The 23,279-nt window shown below is 47.2% G+C and overlaps 1 protein-coding gene across 1 annotated transcript; it reads left to right on the top strand.

The window, feature by feature from the left end:
• The first annotated feature begins 145 nt into the window (after positions 1–145).
• atg2a (autophagy related 2A) lies at positions 146–23,262 on the top strand. The gene is made up of 39 exons (XM_046295934.1): positions 146–656; positions 1,075–1,237; positions 1,541–1,690; positions 1,979–2,081; positions 2,358–2,496; positions 3,249–3,404; positions 3,545–3,644; positions 3,856–4,026; positions 4,280–4,462; positions 4,540–4,783; positions 5,063–5,204; positions 5,325–5,423; positions 5,559–5,714; positions 6,710–6,983; positions 7,081–7,153; positions 7,305–7,473; positions 7,738–7,874; positions 7,982–8,103; positions 8,332–8,486; positions 8,694–8,844; positions 9,032–9,216; positions 9,333–9,413; positions 9,540–9,646; positions 9,741–9,904; positions 10,006–10,082; positions 10,213–10,383; positions 11,422–11,548; positions 11,900–12,126; positions 12,257–12,486; positions 16,996–17,131; positions 17,373–17,603; positions 19,932–20,118; positions 21,167–21,332; positions 21,426–21,495; positions 21,602–21,684; positions 21,770–21,891; positions 22,085–22,239; positions 22,590–22,745; positions 22,842–23,262. Exons 1-39 carry the CDS (start codon positions 486–488, stop codon positions 23,076–23,078), a joined length of 5,970 nt encoding a protein of 1,989 aa, XP_046151890.1. The 5' UTR covers positions 146–485; the 3' UTR covers positions 23,079–23,262.
• Positions 23,263–23,279: the final 17 nt, after the last annotated feature.

Raw genomic sequence — 23,279 nt, forward strand, 5'->3', positions numbered from 1 at the left:
GATGTAAGATCTGGCATGTATCAGCAACGCCTGGGTAGAGGTATACAAGAGGAAAGCGCACACCGTTTTGTTTTGACCTTCCAAAGATGGCGTACATCAATCTACTTTACGGCTTTTGCGACTGATGACGCAATGACGCAGCGCCGTCCCCACCATACATTCAGTTCAAGTATGAAAACAATAAACAACCCTGAGAAACGGGAGATATGCAAGAAGATCTGTCGTCCATTTTCGACAGAAATACAGCTAAAAGATTAACTGGAACAACCATAGACGAGTTGAACGTTCTGTAAAACGACGTTGGACTCATCGATCCTGACAAAGGATTTCCGAGAGACGGCTTTCCCTTAGCCCCTTCTAGCTAGCCATGTAGCTCGTTCTTCGTTAGTACACTTTGCTTTCTTTGTTATGCAGTTGCCAGAGGACTGTTTTCGCATTCGTTTTCCTCCATCTCTTCGCTCCCTCACCCTGAACTTGCTGGCCCTATGTCTCGCTGGCTTTTCCCCTGGTCAGGCTCAATCAAGAAGCGGGCCTGTCGGTACCTCTTACAGCATTACCTCGGTCACTTCTTGCAAGAACGACTGAGTTTGGAACAGTTAAGTTTGGACCTGTACAATGGTAGTGGTGTCATCAAAGAAATCAACATCGACGTTTGGGTAAGTTAGTGAAAGTAGTACGGTCGTTTAACTGTCGGAACAACTGATTGCTTTTGTGTGTTCCCATGCACCCTGGCCCTCAACTAACTTATTTCGCAATTTCAAGACCTGAACATAACAACAATCAACGTCATATCCTCGCTTCTCGTGAGTTCAAGGAACAGCCGTTCCGAGATATTTTTGTCAGCATCTAATTGGAAAATAACTCACCTCATCCAGTGTCGCTGCAGTTCAGTTGAAATATATATGACCAAGTTATACTTAGATCTTGCAAACGCACTCACTTTCAATCAGCAGAACAGACAAACCCATTGCCCTAAGCCATTTCCACCAGCTGTATATTGTAGGACACTTTCTTTTTCCAACATCTTCCAGTCATCTCTTAATTTCTCATCACACCTCCTTCCCTCTCCCCCAGGCGGTCAACGAACACTTGGAGTCTCTTGGGGCTCCATTTGAGATTGTGGATGGGTTTGTGAGCAGCATAGAGGTGACAATTCCCTGGTCAGCTCTTGTCACCGACCACTGCACCCTCGTCATCTCAGGCCTTCAGATAACATGCAGACCCAAGTACAGGAGCAGTAAGTCTCAGCCTGACAGCCAGTCTACCTGACTAATGAGATCTTTGTTATTACCATGTTATTGTATCAGCTCCTGTTCCTGTCACTGCCGCAGGCCTGTCAGGTTCAGGAAGGAAGTTGTGGTAACCATTGATTAGCAACCTTTTAGAATGTTATCGTCAACAAAGACAAATACAGTAATGTCTAGTACTAGCTAACCATTTGTTGTAAATGCCTGAGCTCAAGAGAAGACATCTTACACTATCCCATGCTCAACATTTCTCAGAGCCAGCTGAATCATGCCTTGTTTTTGTTTAATTGTAGGTGGGGGGTTGGACTCCCAGGGCTGGTCCACATGCATGACCTCCAGCATGCAGCTGGCCCAGGAGTGTCTAAAGGACCCCCCTGAGGCGTCAGAGGAGCCGCCCGCTCCACTGGAGGGCCTGGAGATGTTTGCACAAACTATTGAGACAGGTGAGTCACTGGGTAGGCCTTGTTTGTCTGTGTGTGTGTGTGGGGGGGGCAGAGACTATTTTAAAGTTGTCATTATTGTTCCTGTACTGTCCCCAGTGGTTGGTTAGTGCCTTCTTCTGAAGATAACAACTTTTCCTGTAATTTTCAAACTGTGCAGTCAAAGTAATGTACTGTCAATTCCAAACTTGTGAGATAAGGACTGATATCATATCACTGGTGTCCCTTCTGGTTTCTTTGTGACCAATATGCTTAGTGATAACGGATGTCCTTGTTTGTGTTGTGTTGCAGTTCTGCGTCGGATCAAAGTCACCCTCCTGGACACCATCGTCCGAATCGAGCACCAGCCCCTGGACATGGAGACGGGCATTGCCTTAGAGGTGCACATCAAACGGTATGTTGGTTCTCACCACACTGACATTCTTACACTGCCTGTGTTGGTCTGTCCACCTGACCAGTTTAGAAGTTAGGAAGGACAGGAGATGAGGAAACACTTCTGTCTCAGGATTTGTCTGTAGATCTAAAGAGAACATCTGAATCTCGGAGAAGCTTCACTATCTTTAGTAGAGCTTGTGTGTGTGGTGGGTGTTTTGGCTGAGGTTGAAGGTAATATAGTGTTATTGTGCTGAGTGCTCTGCCCCCGGTGGCTGTGTGGTGTGCTGCGCTGCAGGCTGGAGTACTGTGACGAGGCGGTGAGGGACCCCAGCCAGACGGTGCCTGTAGACATCCACCAGCCTCCTGCCTTCCTGCACAAGATCCTCCAGCTCAGCTCTGTTCAACTGCTGTACGAGACCACCGGAGGGCCCCAGGTAACACGCACAGTTTTAAATTCACCACGGCACTTATAAACCCACTCATGTACACACACTCTCAGCTGCATATACTCAAGTTTGATCCCAATATCACACACATCTTTTAGAAATGAAATATCCACTTATAGATACTCACATAAACTCATATTTCCTCTCACACTCCCCCTATTGGCTAGCTGACAGACTACCAACCAGTAGTGCTGGTAATTTTCCTCTCCTTCACAGGATCCTTTAAGCCGTTAACCATGGTAATCATCCTCTCCTTCACAGGGTCCTTTAAGCGGTTAACCATGGTAATCATCCTCTCCTTCACAGGGTCCTTTAAGCGGTTAACCATGGTAATCATCCTCTCCTTCACAGGGTCCTTTAAGCGGTTAACCATGGTAATCATCCTCTCCTTCACAGGGTCCTTTAAGCGGTTAACCATGGTAATCATCCTCTCCTTCACAGGGTCCTTTAAGCGGTTAACCATGGTAATCATCCTCTCCTTCACAGGGTCCTTTAAGCGGTTAACCATGGTAATCATCCTCTCCTTCACAGGGTCATTTAAGCGGTTAACCATGGTAATCATCCTCTCCTTCACAGGGTCCTTTAAGCGGTTAACCATGGTAATCATCCTCTCCCTCACAGGGTCCTTTCAGAGCGGACACCACTGGCTCAGCCTCAGCCAGCGAGGAGGAGGAGGAGGAGTTGAGGAGGAGGAGGAGGAGGAGGGTGTTGAGGAGGAGGGTGTTGAGGAGGAGGAGGAGGGTGTTGAGGAGGAGGAGGAAGGTGTTGAGGAGGAAGGTGGTGAGGAGGAAGATGACCCTCCAGCCATCCAGCAGCCCCTCCTCATCGGCAGCTGCTCTGGCTTCATGGAGACCACGGTCAAGATCAAACAGAACGACATGCTGCCTGGACCTAAGGTGTGTGTGTGTGTGTGTTTTTCAGTGGATTTGTTCAGTTCCTTCCTGTGTTCACTTAAGTTTTTAAGAACCTCTGTTTTGCTTTGGTCCTTTTGTTCTGTCACTGTTATTACAGCCACTTGTCTCTCCTTATCTTTCAGTTGGAGCTGGATGGGAAGGTGGGTTGCCTCCACCTGCTGCTCTCCCCAGACCAGATCACTCACCTGACCGACCTTCTGTCTGCCCTTTGCATCGACACAGGTGAGTAAAGGAAACTGGTTACCTGTTTCTCCCCACCTGCATTCCACATGTCTTAGTTCCACATCCTCATGTCATTGACAGTGGAACAAAACTCTGTTAACTGAACACACTTTGTTTGGATCCACATTTCAGTGTCTTTTAACTATGCACATTTTCATCCACACTGTGTACTGCTGACCCTGTATGAATTCCTCCCTGTCTATCCTACCAGAGCCTAAGCCCAGTGGTGCTGGGGTTCACAGCCGTCCCCTGGACTCTGAGGACCTGCGTCTGATAGAGGAGGACTTGAGCAAACAGTTGAGCTCCAGCCCCGGAGACAGAGATCCGGACTGGGACGAAGAGCCTGACATGGAGCCCTATCTCACCGGTCTGGAGAACGGGGGTACGTGGAGGGTAGCTAAAGAGTTGGAATGCAATATGGAGGCTAGTGAAGGTTGCGGTGACAGGGGTTGTATTAGCTTTGTGGTGACCCACATTCTGCAGGACATGTGTACAGTAGTCTGCTGCTGCATCATGTTCTGTGAGAGCTTGGTTGAACTTGACATGTGAAGCATAGTGCTCCTTCTATCTGTTTACTTACTTGCTGTCTCGGTCTCTTGCTCTCTTTCTCCTCCCTCTCTCATTCTCTCTCTCAGATATGTTCTTCTCCATGGGTCCTGGTATGACTAGCAGTGTGACGTCCGCGCGCTCTCTCTCCGACAGCATGGCGTCGTCTACACACAGCCAGGCTAGCTACGCTCAGGGCCTACCACAGGGTCCCAGGCATTATCCTGTACCAGGATCACTATACAGCCTGCCACAGTGTAGCAGAATACCAGGTAACACTCACACTGTCTTGTACACATTTTACAGATAAGAAAAACTATACTGCTTATCTTATTAACCCCTCCTCCAGGGCGAAGTAGCCAATCAGAGCCACTGAAGCCAGAGGTGTTGCTCCGCCTCTCGCTTGGCGGGCTCACCCTAACCCTACTGGAGCAGGACCTGCCCCCCGGGCCGGACGCAGCTTCCTCATTGGCCCAGGTGTCTCAGGTGTTCTTCCGGGAGCTGGCCTTCTTCAAAGACAGCATGTTCAGCGAGAGAGACTTCCACCACCTCAGGGCTAGCTTCGCTAAAGCCTGCCCCCACTCACACCTCAGGTACAAACACACAATAGCCTCTTCAACATTGGCCACCACTCCTCAGATAAATCAACAGATCTGCCCTACATATCAATAAATAATCCTTATTTTGCTCTCTCTCATATATCTCGCTCTCCATCTCTGTCCCCTTCTCTCGCTCTCCATCTCTGTCCCCTTCTCTCTCTCTCCATCTCTGTCCCCTTCTCTCTCTCTCCATCTCTGTCCCCTTCTCTCTCTCTCCATCTCTGTCCCCTTCTCTCTCTCTCCATCTCTGTCCCCTTCTCTCTCTCCTCTCAGGATGACTGGAGCAGCGGTACAGGTGGCGTGTGAGATGCGCAGTGCAGGTCGCCACTCTCGTGCTGTGACCTCTGACCTGTCCTTCAGTAGGCTAGAGCTGCTTGAGTGTCTCTGGGAGCCAGGAAAGCCCCAATACACTGAGGTAGGAAAGGGGCTGTTATTTAAGATGATCTGAGGGCTTCAACACAACATTCCACATGATACAGTGTGCTGCAGCATGGGCTAGCATTACCCAGGATATAACTCTTCCCACCTTCTCTAGTTGCTCCACTTCCAGCGTGCTGGAATGTTCACAGTGGGAGCTACAGCCAGACCCTGTGCACAGCTACACTACAGTCTCACAGAGAAACACCTGCGCAAGGTAAACCAGGACAGTGTGTGTTTGTGTCAGTTGAACATGTTCAAAAGCTAATATGTAATTGTTTCAGTCTGTTTTGGTCACCTCTGTTAACCTGCTACCCCCTCCTCCTGACATGTCAATGACTCTGTATTGCAGGGGAGGCAACGTGTTCTGCGTAGAGACAGTGTAGTGAGGGTAGAGTTGGGAGAGCTGAGTGCTGAGTTGGACCTGGACATACTGAGTCGACTGGAGGCTCTGAGCAGAGCCTGCAGCCACTGTCCCACACAGACAGGAGGACCCGTCCACACACAGGTAAACACTTAGCAAGCAACCAGCCACTAAGAGGACCTGTCCACACACAGGTAAACACTTAGCAAGCCACCAGCCACTAAGAGGTCCCATCCACACACGGGTAAACACTTAGCAAGCAACCAGCCACTAAGAGGACCTGTCCACACACAGGTAAACACTTAGCAAGCCACCAGCCACTAAAAGGACCCGTCCACACACAGGTAAACACTTAGCAAGCCACCAGCCACTAAGAGGACCCGTCCACACACGGGTAAACACTTAGCAAGCCACCAGCCACTAAGAGGACCCGTCCACACACGGGTAAACACTTAGCAAGCCACCAGCCACTAAAAGGACCCGTCCACACACGGGTAAACACTTAGCAAGCCACCAGCCACTAAGAGGACCCCTCCACACGCGGGTAAACACTTAGCAAGCCACCAGCCACTAGGAGGACCCGTCCACACACGGGTAAACACTTAGCAAGCCACCAGCCACTAAGAGGACCCGTCCACACACGGGTAAACACTTAGCAAGCCACCAGCCACTAAGAGGACCCGTCCACACACAGGTAAACACTTAGCAAGCCACCAGCCACTAAGAGGACCCGTCCACACACGGGTAAACACTTAACAAGCCACCAGCCACTAAGAGGACCCGTCCACACACGGCTAAACACTTAGCAAGCCACCAGCCACTAAGAGGACCCGTCCACACGCGGGTAAACACTTAGCAAGCCACCAGCCACTAAGAGGACCCGTCCACACGCGGGTAAACACTTAGCAAGCCACCAGCCACTAAGAGGACCCGTCCACACGCGGGTAAACACTTAGCAAGCCACCAGCCACTAAGAGGACCCCTCCACACACGGGTAAACACTTAGCAAGCCACCAGCCACTAAGAGGTGCCATTTGATAAGGTTTTTGATATGCCTGCCTCACAATTGAAGTAAAATTTCAGGTTTGCTTTATGTTTACGATTGTTTATCTTTGAACATTCTCCTCTCCGTCTCTCAGACCCAGAGCAGTGAGCTGCACTCCTCTCTCTCCCTCCTCTCGCCCCACGCCATCCTCAAGCTCCGCTTCCCCATCCCGGACCTCCGGCCGTACCCCCTCCGACGCCCGCCTTCCCAGAGGTCCGTGCGGCAAGAGAACCTGGTGCTAGAGCTGTGTGACCTAGATATCCGCTCCCAGGAAGGCCCTGACCTACAGCCGGATCCCCATGCACCCCCTGGCCCCTCCCATGGCTCCCTCACACAGCTACTGGAGGCCAGCTTCAGTGACATGCACGGTGAGGAACACACACACACACACAGTCAAATGTACACACAAACAACAACAAAAGTAACACTCACATTTAGAGCAATTGTTTGTTCATTGTCTCTCAGGAACGTATGAGGGCTGGGAGGGAGGTTCCTTCCCCTGTATCAGAGTCAAGAAGAGTCAAGACTCCATGGCCAAGTGAGTGTGTTTCCGGAACATGTATTTTAGGGGAGTTTGTCACTTGGCTGTGTAGATTTAATGTGTTTCAGAAGTCAACGTTGCACATCAACCTACTGAATAGTTTACATCTGTCTCTTTCTTCTATCTATCGCTCCCTCCCTCTCTCCAGGCTGTCAGTGCGTGTGAGTGGAGGAGAGGGTCTCGGGTCAGGGTTAGGGGGGGTAGGGGTGGGTCTGATGAGGGACCTGGGATCCATGTCGTTTGAGAACCCCTGTGAACTCCGAGAGAAGACCAGCTCTCCCTTCTCCTCCAACCGCACCATGTTCGAGACTGAGGAGGTACCGCACCATCCCATCACAAACACCTAGACTCCTCTCTCTCGCCCCCGGCCGTCCCTCTCTCGCCCCCGGCCGTCCCTCTCTCGCCCCCGGCCGTCCCTCTCTCGCCCCCGGCCGTCCCTCTCTCGCCCCCGGCCGTCCCTCTCTGGACCAGTTTTCAGTTTCTCTCACACAATCACTTCCTAAAGATGTTGGTTTTATTTGACCCATTTTCTGGAAGTTTCAGTCTAACCTTTCCTCATTGCCCCTCTCTCCTCCTCTCAGATGGTGATCCCAGCAGACCCAGAGGAGATGCAACAGTTCCAGTCTCAGTGTGTGTCTCAGTGTGTAGTAGATGTCTCTCTGCCCCTGGCCTACATCTTCCTGCCCAGCAAACAGGCCTTCCAGAGTGTCTACAACAGGTGTGTCTCTCTTTTTCTGCTCGGTTGCTTATTTGTTGACACCATTTTACATCGCTTTTTTTCTGTTCTTTCCCTTCGTCCTCCTCTCTCCCTTTCCGTCCCTGTAGGATCAATAATGACCTGTTGATGTGGGAAGCCTCTCCCCCCTCAGACCCTAAGAGCGACCACAGCCCCCAACACCGTCGCCAAGATGACTATTTCCATCTTTGCAAGTCTGCCGTCAAACTAGGTGAGACCCCCATACTGAGACTTGTAAACCACTTCAAACTGGTCAGACAGAATTGGGTCATCTCTGTGTAGCAACTTGTTAATGTCTTTAGTCTATTTCAAGCTCTGATTTGAAACTGGCTTGCCAAGTGGTATGTGTTGAGCAACTCTTTAGTCAGCACCCCTGTAGACCATGTGAAATGTGTTGTTGCTCAGCAGTTTTATAACTGTGACGTTTCTGGTCCCTCAGACTCGGAGGAGGAGGAGGAAGATGCTCAGTTCTACCCAGCCAGTGTATCAGCCAGATGCGGGCAGTCGGAGCCCCGCCCTAACCACAAACTCAGCTTGCTCTCCCTCACCGTCGTCATAGGGAAGGGCCGCCTCCAAGCCATGACGGACAGCAAGGTGAGCAAATAATGAACCAGCTACATCTTACAATGGTTAGCTAGGTATATAGACTGGAGAGATTTTGGTTCCTGGTTCAAATCCTGACTGGACCATACAGCCTGAAGGAACGATATTATTACACAAATTGGATGTATGTGTACTATGATTCTTCTAAGGAAGACGCATAAATAAATAGTTTTCTGTTTCCTGTTTCGCCTCCTTCAGGGAGAGACAGGAAGTCAGGAGGACCAGTGTCACGGGGAGCTCATGTTGGACCTGGAAGGGGGAAAGATGTTCAGTGTGGCGCAGCATCAGAACAACCCCCATCTCAGCTTCCTGTGCTTGGAGAGCAGGAGGGTGGAGCTTTACCACAAAGGTGAGTGGAATGGCTCTGTGATATCAGGGTTTAGCTCTGATAGTACCTTCCTAATCACATGTAGTAGTGTGACAATCTATGTGTTTTCATGTAGATTGTTTTTAGCCATGAGCTAATCTCTTCTAAATGACTGACAGCCCTTACCTCTTTCCTTTCTGGTCACTCACCCTTTTCCTCCCCCACGCAGCTGTAGTAAAAGACTACCCCATCCCCAGGCGGTTAGAAATGCCCAGCTTCACTCCCCCAGGGCATCTGGACCCTACCATTTACCCCACAGAGGTGGGGGTGAGCAGTGTGAGTGGCAGGGAGACTGAGGTCCACATGTTATCCACGGCTTTCAAAATAACCCTGGACCCTCAGAGGAACGTCAAGGTAACATTCATATCTTCTCATTTATTTTTTGAATATCACCGTTTGATTGCGCTTGTAAGTTATCTGTGCTTGTGATGTGGAGAGAAATATCACTGACTTAATTCTGTGTTTCACAGGAGTTCCTGGTTGCCCTTCGTCTCCATGGCGCCACTATGCGACATCAGATGGCACAGACCAATCACAGCTGGCACGAACAGGTATGGGGTAAATGGGGGATCCTAATACATACCAAAGCAGAGAAGCTTCAGGCACATATCATGATTTGACTGCGTGGGGTGTGTTGGGGTGTGTTTGGTTAGTGAGGCTGTGTTTCTTCATGACAGCTGGTTGATTTTCTGGATGTCATTGATGACCCGATCCTGGGCTACACATCTCCTGCAGTTATTACCGTCCTACACACACACCTGGCCACCTGTGCCGTGGACTACAGGTACGCACACACCAGATCTACATATGTGGACAAAGGCAGATAATAAATGAACATAATAATGATTTTTCACTTCTCTCGTGTCTCCGTCTCTCAGGCCCTTGTATCTTCCATTGAGGGTGTTGTTCACAGCAGAATCCTTCTCTCTGTCGAGTAACATCATCGTAGACACGGCCACCTTTCACCTCAGGTTTATCCTGGATGACTCTGCACTGTACCTCTCTGATAAATGTGAAAGTGATGTTGTGGACCTGAGACGAGGTATGCCACACGATTATCTGTACCGCGTGTGTACATCTGCATCTGAGCGTGTTCAATTCTAACGCCTTCTCTCTCTGTCCCCCCTCTGTCCCCCCTCTCAGACTATGTATGTGCTCTGGACATTGATCTGCTGGAGCTGGCCATTACCACATGGAAAGGCAGTGATAAAGGGAAACTGGTAAGTTCTTAGCCTGCCAATTTTGTGTGATTATATATCTGTCTGTGTGTTTGAACTTAAGAGACTGTTGGTCTCAAATCTACGCTGTGTTCCTTTCTCCTCTGCTCCAATCCCCTCCTCTCTCTCCCAGTCCCAGCCTCTGTTTGAGCTGCGTTGCTCCAACAACGTGGTCCACCTCCACACCTGTGCTGACTCCTGTGCTGCCCTGGTCAACATGCTGCAGTACCTGGTCTCCCAGGGAGACTTGCACCCGCCCCCCCGACAAACATCACCCACTGAGATCGCGGGACAGAAACTGCCGGTAAGACAGACCATTTTTTTCACCTCTTCCACACTTACTTTATGGGTTTCAAAATGACAATTCTTGTCTTTCATAATTTGGTCAGATATACTTGGATGTGTAGTGTCAGCGTTTGTTGCTGTCATGCCTAAGTTTGCTAATCGTGCCAATGACAAAAAACATTAAAGTAGTTCGCAATAACAGTCAGTTTTGTGATGAATGAGCCACATCTGATTCAATGAATGACGGAGCTGAGTTTGAATTTTTCCCAAAAATATAATTGAAGGCTCTCTGAAGCTTTTTACTGTCATTCTTTGTCATTTTTCTTTGTTTCATAGTGTAGTTTCTTCTTTTAATTCCATATATTCACATGATTTCTCAATTTGCAGTATGTTTGCCAATTGGTTGTGCAGCCAGACTTATTTGCCATTCCTTTTTCCTCATCCCTCTCAACCATACAATTCCACAGAGATTTAACAGTTTTTACAGTCATTTTTATAATGGGTGCATGCTTATTAGTAACTGGGATAAGCAATGTCTGCTTGCTCTCCATTACACACCACGGACCAACAAATATTCTTTACAACAACAATATAGGAATCACTACAAAACCTATTGAATGACCTCTTATACAGTATATTAGGCCCAGCTTTTGGAACTTTGAATTTCCTAGATATGGCTACTATATTGTGATCACTACATCCTATGGATCTGGATACTGCTTTAAAGCACATTTCTGCAGCATTAGTAAAGATGTGATCAATACATGTTGATGGTTTCATTAGACTAGTATATACTACAACTGAAGAGATTGAAACTGTGGAGTGGCAGAATAGGAGACTGACTCCACTAGCGTAAACTTTCTCTACTGCAGGGACGAGCAACTTCAGTCCTCAAGGGCCTGATTGGTGTCACACTTTTGCCCCAGCTAACACACCGGACTCCAATTATCAACTAATCGTGATCTTCAGTTTCAGAATGCAGTTATTTGAATCTCAACCCCTGAGGACTGGAGTTGTCCATCCCTGATCTGTTGTCTGTGTTTACGTGTCGTGTTAGTTGTCAGAAAGTCCCGCCTCCTTGCCACCCTGCCCTCCAGCTGAGACTGCTGAGATCAACCAGTGCGATCTCCTTGATGCTTTGATTGACACCGAGAGGAGCCATCCAGATGAGGATATGGACTCGGGTAAAACAGGCTTTTAAGTGACAGTGTAGTTCAGTATCTCTAGATATAACATTTTACGTTTTCATTTAGATCAGTGTTTCCCAACTCAGGTTCTCCAATACCCAAAACAGAGCACATGTTTTATGTAGCCTCGGACAAGCTCACCTGATTCAACTAATCATCGAGCCATCCAGTTTGTCTGGGTCTACATAAAAAACGGCTTCTGTTGGTGGGACTGTAGTTGGGAAACACTGATTTAGCGGATGCTCTTACCCAGAGCGGCTTACAGTCCTCTATATACATATAATATATATTAAATAGAGGATGGTGATCACTCCTGGATATGTGGAATATTTCCTTGTGTGTTTCCAGGTTCTCCCACAGTCCCGCGGGGCTCACCTGTCTCTGTCTACCTGTTCCCCGGGGAGGCTCCCAAGCTCCCCCCACCTGTTGTCATTGACGGGGAGGAGTCAGAGCTTGACGGACTGGTGGCGACAGCCACTGAGGTACAGGCAGATATGATGTCAGAGGATGGCTCTGAGTGTTCAGAGGACAACGAGGACTTCTGCATCCTAGAGGCTCCTGGGATGGGTATACCTGTGCGTCTCTATTTCATCTTCATCCCCCTCATCTCGCCATACTACTTACTCGTAGTTCACATGGAATTGAATTATGTGACATGAAGTACTAAACCTATTCTGGTGTCCATGTTCGTCAATTCACCCTCAGCCCAGAGACGGGGAGCCCATGGTGACGGTGCTAACTGAGGGTCCTATCAGGGTGAGGGAGGGCCACTTTTCCCGACCGCGGGGCAGCTCTGACCTGCTGCGGGCCCCCAACCACTTCCCTGTCCCCCAGAGCAGGGTGGTGCTACGAGAGGTGTCTGTTGTCTGGCATCTGTACGGCGGGAGAGATTTCGGGGGCAAGGCCATGTCTACACACACGCAGCATGGAAACAGGTGCCCATACACACGTATACAGACAAATGCACAGTGCACGTTTTACGGGTTCCTAACCAACAGTGATATTTAGTTTTTTTTAGCCCTCCCCCCAATTCTCTCTCTCTCTACATAGATTTATGACTTTACGACAGGTTATAAATACCTGGTAGAAACTGCCATGCAGTATTGAGAGAGTACCAGAACAAAGAACTTATTTTGTTCAAAATTCCTCATCCCCAAAATGGCAGAAATAAACAATATTTCTATATTTTTGAGAATGTTGGACTGGCTTAAGGGACAGTTATGACGAGTGTGTTTCATTTTGTGATCTCATGAAGGACAGGAAACACACAACTGTATCTCTTAAAGTGTACATTTCCCAGCTGTCAGTTTTACATCTAAATATTGTGAAACACATGTGATTAAACATGAAACTATTTGTGAAAAGATGTAATGTGATGTTAACCTTCTAAATGAGAGTATGGATTTTCATGTAAAGATTAACTAGTCAGTGGCCACACCCCCATGAACCCAGACATCACATTAGGTGTCATGGACAGCCCTTTTCTCTGAAGTGTATAAAACCACCCGTGACAAAATGTACATTTCATGCCAAAGAAACCCACCGTAAGCAGGACGTCTCGAATGGTTAAGAAGTCAGAGAACACCGGGACGGAGTTCCCACGTTGGAATGGCTACAATTCTATAGGCCATCAGAGACCATACAGCTGTAGTTTGGCTACACGGCTGGAAGTGGTTTTAAACTCAGACTATAGATCACTACAGAATAGGAGCAAATCTTAGAAGTATAATTACTAGTCTGCAGCTAGAAATTACGTAAGTCTAGAACGAGAATACCAACAGCTGCCGAAGCATCTATCTATCTCTTTCCGAATGGTACTCTGAAGTATCCATTCTAAACACCGACAACCACAAAAGATTGTAACTTCTGGGAAAGTTAACCAGAGACTCTGAGGAACTCAACAGGAGAGACAGCAACAACGTCTAAGTGTAAATATACATTGCTATTTCTTTCAGAATGAGTGGCCATTCATGTGCAACGGATTAGCATTTCAATTAATATAATTATAGACTGTGTGTTGTGAATCCATTTAGTCTTTCCCGCTCTTTCTCAGGCCCCACCCATTTCCTTTGTCTACCAAGCCGTGTATCAACTTAGCCCACTAGGGATTTTCCATCATTGTTAGTAACCAATATCTACTGTTTGTTTGTATTTCTGTGATTAGTTAGTTAGTAAATAAATAATTTACCCAATTTATATATTGCTGATTCAGTATGGAAACTAGGGTTCGTGCAGATGACGTTTGGAATGAGACTAATGAAAATGAATAATTAATTAATAGATTAATAATTGATCAGATATTAAAATATCTGGAGTTATATTCTAGAAATGATAACTTTAATCAACATTTTCCTTGGTGACCCAACTTCCTAGTTAATTCATGTTTACATGATTAGTTTAATCACGTAATAATTAAACCTAGAGAATTTATTTGATAAAATAAGTCTTCACATGTAATGATAGTCACAGACACAACACTCATTTTGTACATAGTGTTGCTACTACCATCTCTTATGACCGAAAATATCTTCTGGACATCAGAACAGTGATTTACTCACCTCGAACTGAACAAAGATGATTTCTTTCTTTAATGAGTCCGACGTGAAGGATATACTACTTTGTCAAGACAAGGCCCAAATCTCTGTTAACAGCGTGAAGAAAATGGAGAGGAGGGCGGGGTGCCTTGTAAGAATTCGTAGACAAGTAGGGAAACCACCACTACCCTCCGTATGATTGTACGTTGGCCAATAATTGGGAAACAAACTGGACGATCTACAATTAAGACTATCCTACCAACGGGTTGTGTGTCTATTTGTCAACTGCTGGTGCACAATGTTTAATATTAAAGAAGTCTTGAGGTATTACTCGCCTGAGGTAGAATACCTCATTATAAGCTGTAGAGCACACTATCTACTGATAGAGTTCACATCTTCATTATTCGTAGCCGTCTATTTACCACCACAAACCAATACCGACACGAACACCGCACTCAACGACCGGTGTAAGGCCATAAGCAAACAAGAAAATGCTCATCCAGAAGCGGCGCTCCTAGTTGCCGTGGATTTTAATGCAGACATTTAAATCTGTTTTACCTCATTTCTACAAGCATGTCACATGTGCAACCAGAGGAAAAAGCTCTAGACCACCTTTACTCTGCACACAGAGACTCATACAAAGCTCTCCCTCGCCCTCCATTTGGCAAATCTGACCATAATTCTATCCTCCTGCTTACAAGCAAAAAATAAAGCAGGAAGTACCAGTGACTCGCTCAATACGGAAGTGGTCAGATGATGCAGATGCTACGCTACAGGACTGTTTTGCTAGCACAGACTGGAATATGTTCCGGGATTCATCCGATGGCATTGAGGAGCATACCACCTCAGTCACCGGCTTCATCAATAAGTGCATCGATTTCCCAACCATACGCTATGGATTACAGGCAACATTCGCACCGACCTAAAGGCTAGAGCTGCTGCTTTCAAGGAGCAGGACACTAATCTGTACGTTTATAAAAAATCCCGCTATACCCTCCGACCAACCATCAAACAGGCAAAGTGTCAATACAGGACTAAGATTGAATGCTAATAAACATGTGGCAGGGCTCGAAAAATATTACAGACTACAAAGGGAAACTCAGCCGCGATCTGCCGTGATGTGAGCCTACCAGACGAGCTACATGCCTTTTTTTATGCTCACTTTGAGGCAAGAAACACTGAAGCATGCATGAGCACACCAGCTCTTCTGGGCGACTGTGTGATCTCGCTCTCCATAGCCAATGTGAGCAAGACCTTTTAAACAGGTCAACATTCACAAAGCCACGGGGCAAGACGGATTACCAGGACGTGTACTCAAAGCATGCACGGACCAATTGGCAAGTGTCTTCAGACATTTTCAACCTCTCCCTGACCAACTCTGTAATACCTACATGTTTCAAGCAGACCACCATAGACTCTGTACCCAAGAAAGCAAAGGTAACCTGACAAAAAGTTTACCGGCCCGTAGCACTCACGTCGGTAGCCATGAAGTACTTTGCAAGGCTGGTCCTGGCTCACATCAACACTATCATTATGGAAACCCTAGACCTACTCCAATTCGCATACCGCCCAAACAAATCCACAGATGACGCAATCTCTATCACACTCCACACTGCCCTTTCCCATCTGGACAAAAGGAACACCTATGTGAGAATGCTGTTCATTGACTATAGCTCAGCGTTCAACACCATATTGCCAACCAAGCTCATTACTAAGCTAAGGACCCTGGGACTAAACACCTCCCTCTGCATCTGGATCCTGGACTTCCTGACGGGCCACCCCCAGGTGGTAAGTGTAGGCAACAACACATCTGCCACGCTGATCCTCAACACTGGGGCCCCTCAGGGGTGTGTGCTTAGTCCCCTCCTGTACTCTCTGTTTACCCACGACTGCAAGGCCAAACACCATCATTAAGTTTGCTGACGACAACAGTGGTGTAGGCCTGATCACTGACAACGATGACAAGCCTATAGGGAGGAGGTCAGAGACCTGGCAGTGTGGTGCCAGGACAACAACATCCCCCTCAATGTGAGCAAGATAAAGGAGCTGATCGTAGACTATAGGATAAGGAGGGTCCAACAGGCCCCCACTTAACATCGGTGGGGCTGAAGTGGAGCGGGTCGAGAGTTTCAAGTTCCCTGGTGTCCACATCACCAACAAACTATCATGGTCCAAACACACCAAGACAGATGTGAAGAGGGCATGACAACACCTTTCCCCCCTCAGACTGAATAGATTTGGCATGGGTCCTCAGATCTTCAAAAGGTTTTACAGCTGCACCATCGAGAGCATCCTGACCAGTTGCATCACCGACTGGTATGGCAACTGCTCGGTATCTGACCGTAAGGTGCTACAGAGGGTGGTGCGTACGGCCCAGTACACCAGTACATTGGGGCCAAGCTTCCTGCCATCCAGGACCTATATACTAGGCGGTGTCAGAGGTAGGCCAAAAGAATGGTGAGACTCCTGTCACGCAAGTCATAGATTCTTCTCTCTGCTACCGCATGGCAAGCGGTGCCGGAGCACCAAGTCTAGGACCAAGAGGCTCCTTAACAGCTTCTACCCCGAAGCCATAAGACTGCTGAACAATTAATCAAATTCCCCCAACCCCCTCTGTCTTTACACTGCTGCTACTCGCTGTTTATTATCTATGCATAGTCACTTTATAAATTACCTCGACTAACCTGTACCCCCTCACATTGACTCTGTACCAGTACACGCTGTATATAGAGTCATTATTGTTATGTTACTTTTTGATTTGATTTTTTTAATTCTAATTTATTAAGTTAATATTTTCTTAAATGTTTATTCTTTGCACACACAACCCAGCAACAGGCACTTGAATTTGTAAGATTTCTCTCTTAATGATCTTCAAGCTCCTTTCTACCTCCTTCCCCCCTCTCTCTCTAGGGGTCGCTCTGCCCCCTCTGGGATGCGTGGGTCCCCGTCCCGCTCCGCTGCTCCGTCACGGCCACAGAATTCTTGGCGTTGGGCTGGAGGTGGTGGACGACAACACAACCTGCTCATGGAGATCCAGCTCACCAAGGTAGGGAGACTGTATGTACTGTGTGTGCACAAGGTGTGTCCATACAGTACTCTAAAGATATTGTTTGCCTTTTGATTTTTTTTCTCTGTACAAAATGGAAAGCTAATTCATTTTTTTCCCCCATCGTAAGGATATGTTCAGTTGGAGTGTAGTATAAATGTCAACCGATACTTTTGTTAACGTGGAGACAGCAAAAAGCTACAACTGGTACTATTAGTTAAATGTGCCATTCCTATTCCAGGTGAGCTTCCAGCACGAGTCGTATCCGGTGTTGGTGTCTGCGGCTGGGCCGTGTCAGGAGGGAAGGATGCCTGGGGTGGGGGTTGGCGCGGTGGGCGAGCAGCCTCTGTCCCGCCAGGTGTTCATCGTTCAGGAGCTGGAGATACGCGACCGCCTGGCCTCGTCCCAGCTCAACAAGTTCCTCTACATGTACACAAGCGAGAGCATGCCCCGCAGAGCACACTCCAACATGGTGAGAGAAGAGGCTTTTTATAGCCATTTATCATTATTTAACTTTTTGTTGTGAAAATCAGTTTAACAATGATTTTAATTTACAGTGGAATTATAAGCTTTTTCAAACAGAAAAAGTTCCTGTAGTTCTAACTCCAAAAAGTTCTAGGACACTGTAAAGTCCATGGAGAATAAGAGCACCTCCTCCCAGCTGCCTACTGCACTGAGGCTAGGAAACACTGTCACCACCGATAAATCCACGATAATCTAGAATTTCAATAAGCATTTCTCTACGGCTGGCCATGCTTTCCTCCTGGCTACCCCAACCCCGGCCAGCAGCTCCGCACCCCCCACAGCTACTTGCCCAAGCCTCCCCAGCTTCTCCTTCACCCAAATCCAGATAGCAGATGTTCTGAAAGAGCTGCAAAACCTGGACACGTACAAATCAGCTGGGCTAGACAATCTGGACCCTCTCTTTCTAAAATTATCTGCCGCCATTGTTTGCAACCACTATTACTAGTCTGTTCAACCTCTTTCGTATCCTCCGAGATTCCTAAAGGTTGGAAAGCTGCCTCGGTCATCCCCCTCTTCAAAGGGGGAGACACTCTAGACCCAAACTGTTAAAGACCTATATCCATCCTGCCCTGCCCTTCTAAAGTTTTCGAAAGCCAAGTTAACAAACAGATCACTGACCATTTCGAATCCCACCGTACCTTCTCAGCTGTGCTATCTGGTTTCTGAGCTGGTCATGGGTGCACCTCAGCCACGCTCAAGGTACTTAACGATATCATAACCACCATTGATAAAAGACCGTACTGTGCAGCCATCTTCATCGACCTGGCCAAGGCCTTCGACTCTGTCAATCACCGTATTCTTATCAGCAGACTCAACAGCCTTGGTTTCTTAAATGACTGCCTCGTCTGGTTCACCAACTACTTCTCAGACAGAGTTCAGTGTGTCAAATCGGAGGGCCTGTTGTCCAGACCTCTGGCAGTCTCTATGGGGGTGCCACAGGGTTCTATTCCCAGGCCGACTCTTTTCTCTGTATATATCAACGATGTCCCTCTTGCTGCGGGTGATTCCTTGATCCAACTCTACGCAGACGACACCACTTTTGGCGATGTCATTTACAAAATAGCCTCCAACACTCTGCTCAGCAAACTGGATGCAGTCTATCACAGTGCCATCCATTTTGTAACCAAAGCCCCATATACCACCCACCACTGAGACCTCTATGCTCTCGTCGGCTGGCCCTCGCTACATATTCGTTGTCAGACCCACCGGCTCCAGGTCATCTACAGTATATCACAAAAGTGAGTACACCCCTCACATTTTTGTAAATATATGTATATATCTTTGTGACAACACTGAAGAAATGACACTTTGCTACAATGTAAAGTGGTGAGTGTACAGCTTGTATAACAGTGTACATTTGCTGTCCTTTCAAAATAACTCAACACACATCAACACACAATTTCACTTAGGGGTGTACTCACTTTTGTTGCCAGCGGTTTAGACATTAATGGCTGTGTGTTGAGTTACTTTGAAAGGACAGCAAATCTACACTGTTATACAAGCTGTACACTCACTACTTTACATTGTAGCAAAGTGTCATTTCTTCAGTGTTGTCACATGAAAAGATATACTCAAATATTTACAAAAATGGGAGGGGTGTACTCACTTTTGTGATATACTGTATAAGTCTTTGCTAGGTAAAGCTCCGCCTTATCTCAGCTCACTGTTCACAATAACAACACCCGCCCGTAGCATGTGCTCCAGCAGGTATATCTCACTGGTCATCCCCAAAGCTAACACCCACTTTGGCCGCCTTTCCTTACAATTCTCTGCTGCCAATGACTGGAACTAATTGCAAAAATTGCTGAAGTTGGAGACCTATATCTCCCTCACTAACTTTCAGCATCAGCTATCTGAGCAGCTGACCGATTGCTGCAGCTGTACACAGCCCATCTGTAAATAGCCCACCCAACTACCTACCTCATCCCCCATATTGTTTTTTGCTCTTTTGCACACCAGTATTTCTACTTGCACATCATCATCTGCACATCTATCACTCCAGTGTTAATTTGCTAAATTGTAATTACTTTGCTACTATTGGCCTATTTATTGCCTGACCTCCTCACTCCATTTGCACACACTGTATATAGACTTTTCTATTGTGTTATTGATTGTACTTTTGTTTGTCCTATGTGTAACTGTTGTTTTTTGTCGCACTGCTTTGCTTTATCTTGGCCAGGTCGCAGTTGTAAATGAGAATTTGTTCTCAACTGGTCTACCTGGTTAAATAAAGGTGAAATTTTTAAAAATAAAGTCTTCTATGTTTGTGTCCCAGTTAACAGTGAAGGCCCTGCAGGTGTGTCCAGACTCGGGTGTAGGTGGTCCAGAGTGTTGTTTAAGAATCAGCCTCCTCCCCCTCCGACTCAACATCGACCAGGATGCCTTGTTTTTCCTGAAGGATTTCTTCAGTAGTCTGGCTGCTGGAGTTAACCCCTTCCTGCCTATGGATCCTGCAGCTGAGGGTGAGCACCATCACTGTGTTTTTTTGTACTCTACAAAAAAGCTTTTTGACTGCTCAGGTCACAAGGATCAGGAAAACAGTCATACATAGCATTCATTTGTGGTGCTCCATATCATACACTATATATACAAAAGTATGTGAACACCCCTTCAAATTAGTGGATTAGGTTATTTCAGCCATACCCGTTGCTGACAGGTGTATAAAATCGAGCACACAGCCATGCAATCTCCAGTCAACTGTAGGTGCTGTTATTGTGAAGTGGAAACATCTAGGAGCGACAACGGCTCAGGCACGAAGTGGTAGACCACACAAGCTCACAGAACGTGACCGCCAAGTGCTGTAGGGTATAGCATGTAAAAATCATCTGTCCTTGGTTGCAACACTCACTACCAAGTTCCAAAATGCCTCTGGAAGCAAAACCAGCACAATAAATGTTAGTTGGGAGCTTTATTAAATGGGTTTCCATGGTCAAGCAGCCGCATACAAGCCTAAGATCACCATGTGCAATGCCAAGCATCGGCTAGAGTGGTGTAAAGCCTAATGCTATTAGACTCCTGGAGCAGTGGAAACGCGTTCTCTGAAGTGATGAATCACGTTTCATCATCTGGCAGTCCAACGGACAAATCTGTGTTTGGCAGATGCCATGAAGAATTCGACCTGCCCAAATGCAGCGCCAACTGTAACGTTTGGTGGATGAGGAATAATGGTCTCGGGCTGTTTTTCATGGTTCGGTCTAGGCCCCTTATTTCCAGTGAAGGGAAAACTTAACTCTACAGCATACAATGACATTCTAGACGATTCTGTGCTTCCCCAAACTGTTGGCACAAATTTGTGAGGCCTTTCCTGTTTCAGCATGTTAATGTCCCTGGGCACAAAGTGAGGTCCATACAGAAAGGGTTTGTCAAGCCTCTTGAGTGGCGCAGCGGTCTAAAACACTGCATCACAGTGTTGCAGCATCACTACAGCCTGGGCTTCGTTCCCAGTGTATATGTCCTCAACCACTCAATACTTTCTCATATTTTCTTCATTTTCTCTCTGTCCTCTCACAGTGAAGACAGACCCTTCTCATAAGCCCACTGAAGATGGGGTCATTGGCACGGAGACCACTTCTGGTCTGGGTCCTGACCTCACTGCTTCTGTAGAAACCACCTATAGTGAGCAGAGCTCCTCGTCCTCTGGCTCCACCTCTTCCACTGATCAGCCAATCTACTTCCGGTAATTACTAACTTAATCCTCCCAAAAAGTATTTAAAAAACAAAGTCTATTTCGAATGCGTCAATTATTTATTAATTGTCTTTCCTCTCTAAGGGAGTTCCGTTTCACCTCTGAAGTCCCCATCTGGCTTGACTACCAGGGCAAGCATGTGGTCATTGAGCAGGTGAAAGGACAAAGGACATTTTAACTGTGATGCTTTGTCAGTGAACTCATCTCTGTGGTTATGTTATGTCACACACTTGACCTTTGCACTGTGATTTTTTCCCTAGGGAACGTTTGCAGGGATTCTTATTGGTTTGGCCCAGCTGAATTGCTCTGAACTGAAGCTGAAGAGACTTTGCTGCCGACACGGGTACAACAACACTAACTGTGGGGTTTCTGTGGCGTCTGAAGCAAGTGTCTTTTTCATAACACTTTTCTCTTTCTCTTCCTCCCAGACTTCTAGGTGTTGATAAGGTGATTCAGTACGCTGTCACTGAGTGGCTGACAGACATCCGAAAGAACCAGCTGCCGGGCATTCTGGGAGGTGTAGGCCCTATGCACTCTGTAGTTCAGCTGTGTAAGTACGGGAAGTGACGTCACTTGTATGGTGTACTTTGTTTCTTTGCCATTGTCCCTTTAGTAGTCCCTGAGTTATAACCATAGTAATAGAATTGTTATCTTGCAGTGTGGTTATAGCTAGCCTACTTTCACAACCTCATTTAGTGTTGGTCTCAATAGGTTTTTTTGTGTGTGACTTTCTCTCTCTCTAGTCCATGGAGTCAGGGACTTGTTCTGGATGCCCATAGAGCAGTACAGGCGGGATGGCCGCATTATCCGGGGTCTCCAGCGGGGGGCAGCGTCCTTCGGTACCTCCACTGCTTCTGCTGCTCTGGAGCTCAGCAACAGACTGGTGCAGGCCATACAGGTACTACTGACCTCTGACCTCTAACCACAGAATATTAGTAGGCAACAGACTGTCCGTAGGCCACACAGTGGTAGAATACCAATCATACGTGCAGCTCACATAGACATATAGGTTGAAACAATGCATCCCATGTACTACACACCATACATGTTAATACCACTATTCTTACAGTCATGTATCATAGATTGTGGCCAAAGGGTTCGCATACCTAAACCATGTAGGAAGAACTGAAAGACTAAAAGCAACCATACAGGTGGAAGCCACTGGGACCAGTAATACAGATTCCTCCATTGCTTTGATGTGCTTCACTCTCTTACAGAGTTGTAATAATCCTGCTCTTTCTCCTCAAGGCCACAGCGGAGACTGTGTATGACATTCTGTCCCCAACGCCCCCCCTGAACCGTTACATCACAGAGGGCCGACCGCCCTCCAACCAGCCCCGCCGCGCCCACCAGCCTGCCGACCTCAGAGAGGGCGTGGCTAAGGCCTATGACACTGTCAGAGAGGTACTGATAAATAAATGTATTTTAATCAACCATTTTAGAATGACAATAAAAGGCCTAGCACTCTCACTAACACTCTGTTTTCTGTCTGTTTCCCAGGGTATGATGGACACAGCTCAAACGCTATGTGACGTGGCGTCTCGCGGGCATGAGCAGAAAGGTCTGCCTGGTGCTGTGGGCGGAGTCCTGCGGCAGATCCCGCCCACTGTCGTCCGTCCCTTAATAGTGGCGTCCGAGGCAACGTCCAACCTACTGGGGGGCATGCGGAACCAGATCAAGCCAGATGCACGGAAGGAGGACTTCTTAAAATGGCGCTCCGACGAAGGCCAAGAGTGATGATTCTGGTGGTGGCTGGGTTAAAGGTTAAGAATATGGTGGTGAAGTTATGTGGCTGAACCGATGAAGGGAGTGAATGTGTGAGTGAGTTTTTAATGCAAAAAAACCTAACTACTGCGGAGTGATTGACACCCAGTATTTGATGTGGCTCCAGATGGATCGAGATACATTTTTTGTTTTCTTTCTTCAACGCAATCAAAT

This window comes from Oncorhynchus gorbuscha, linkage group LG13 (genome assembly GCF_021184085.1).
Source record: "Oncorhynchus gorbuscha isolate QuinsamMale2020 ecotype Even-year linkage group LG13, OgorEven_v1.0, whole genome shotgun sequence".
Taxonomy (NCBI): domain Eukaryota; kingdom Metazoa; phylum Chordata; class Actinopteri; order Salmoniformes; family Salmonidae; genus Oncorhynchus; species Oncorhynchus gorbuscha.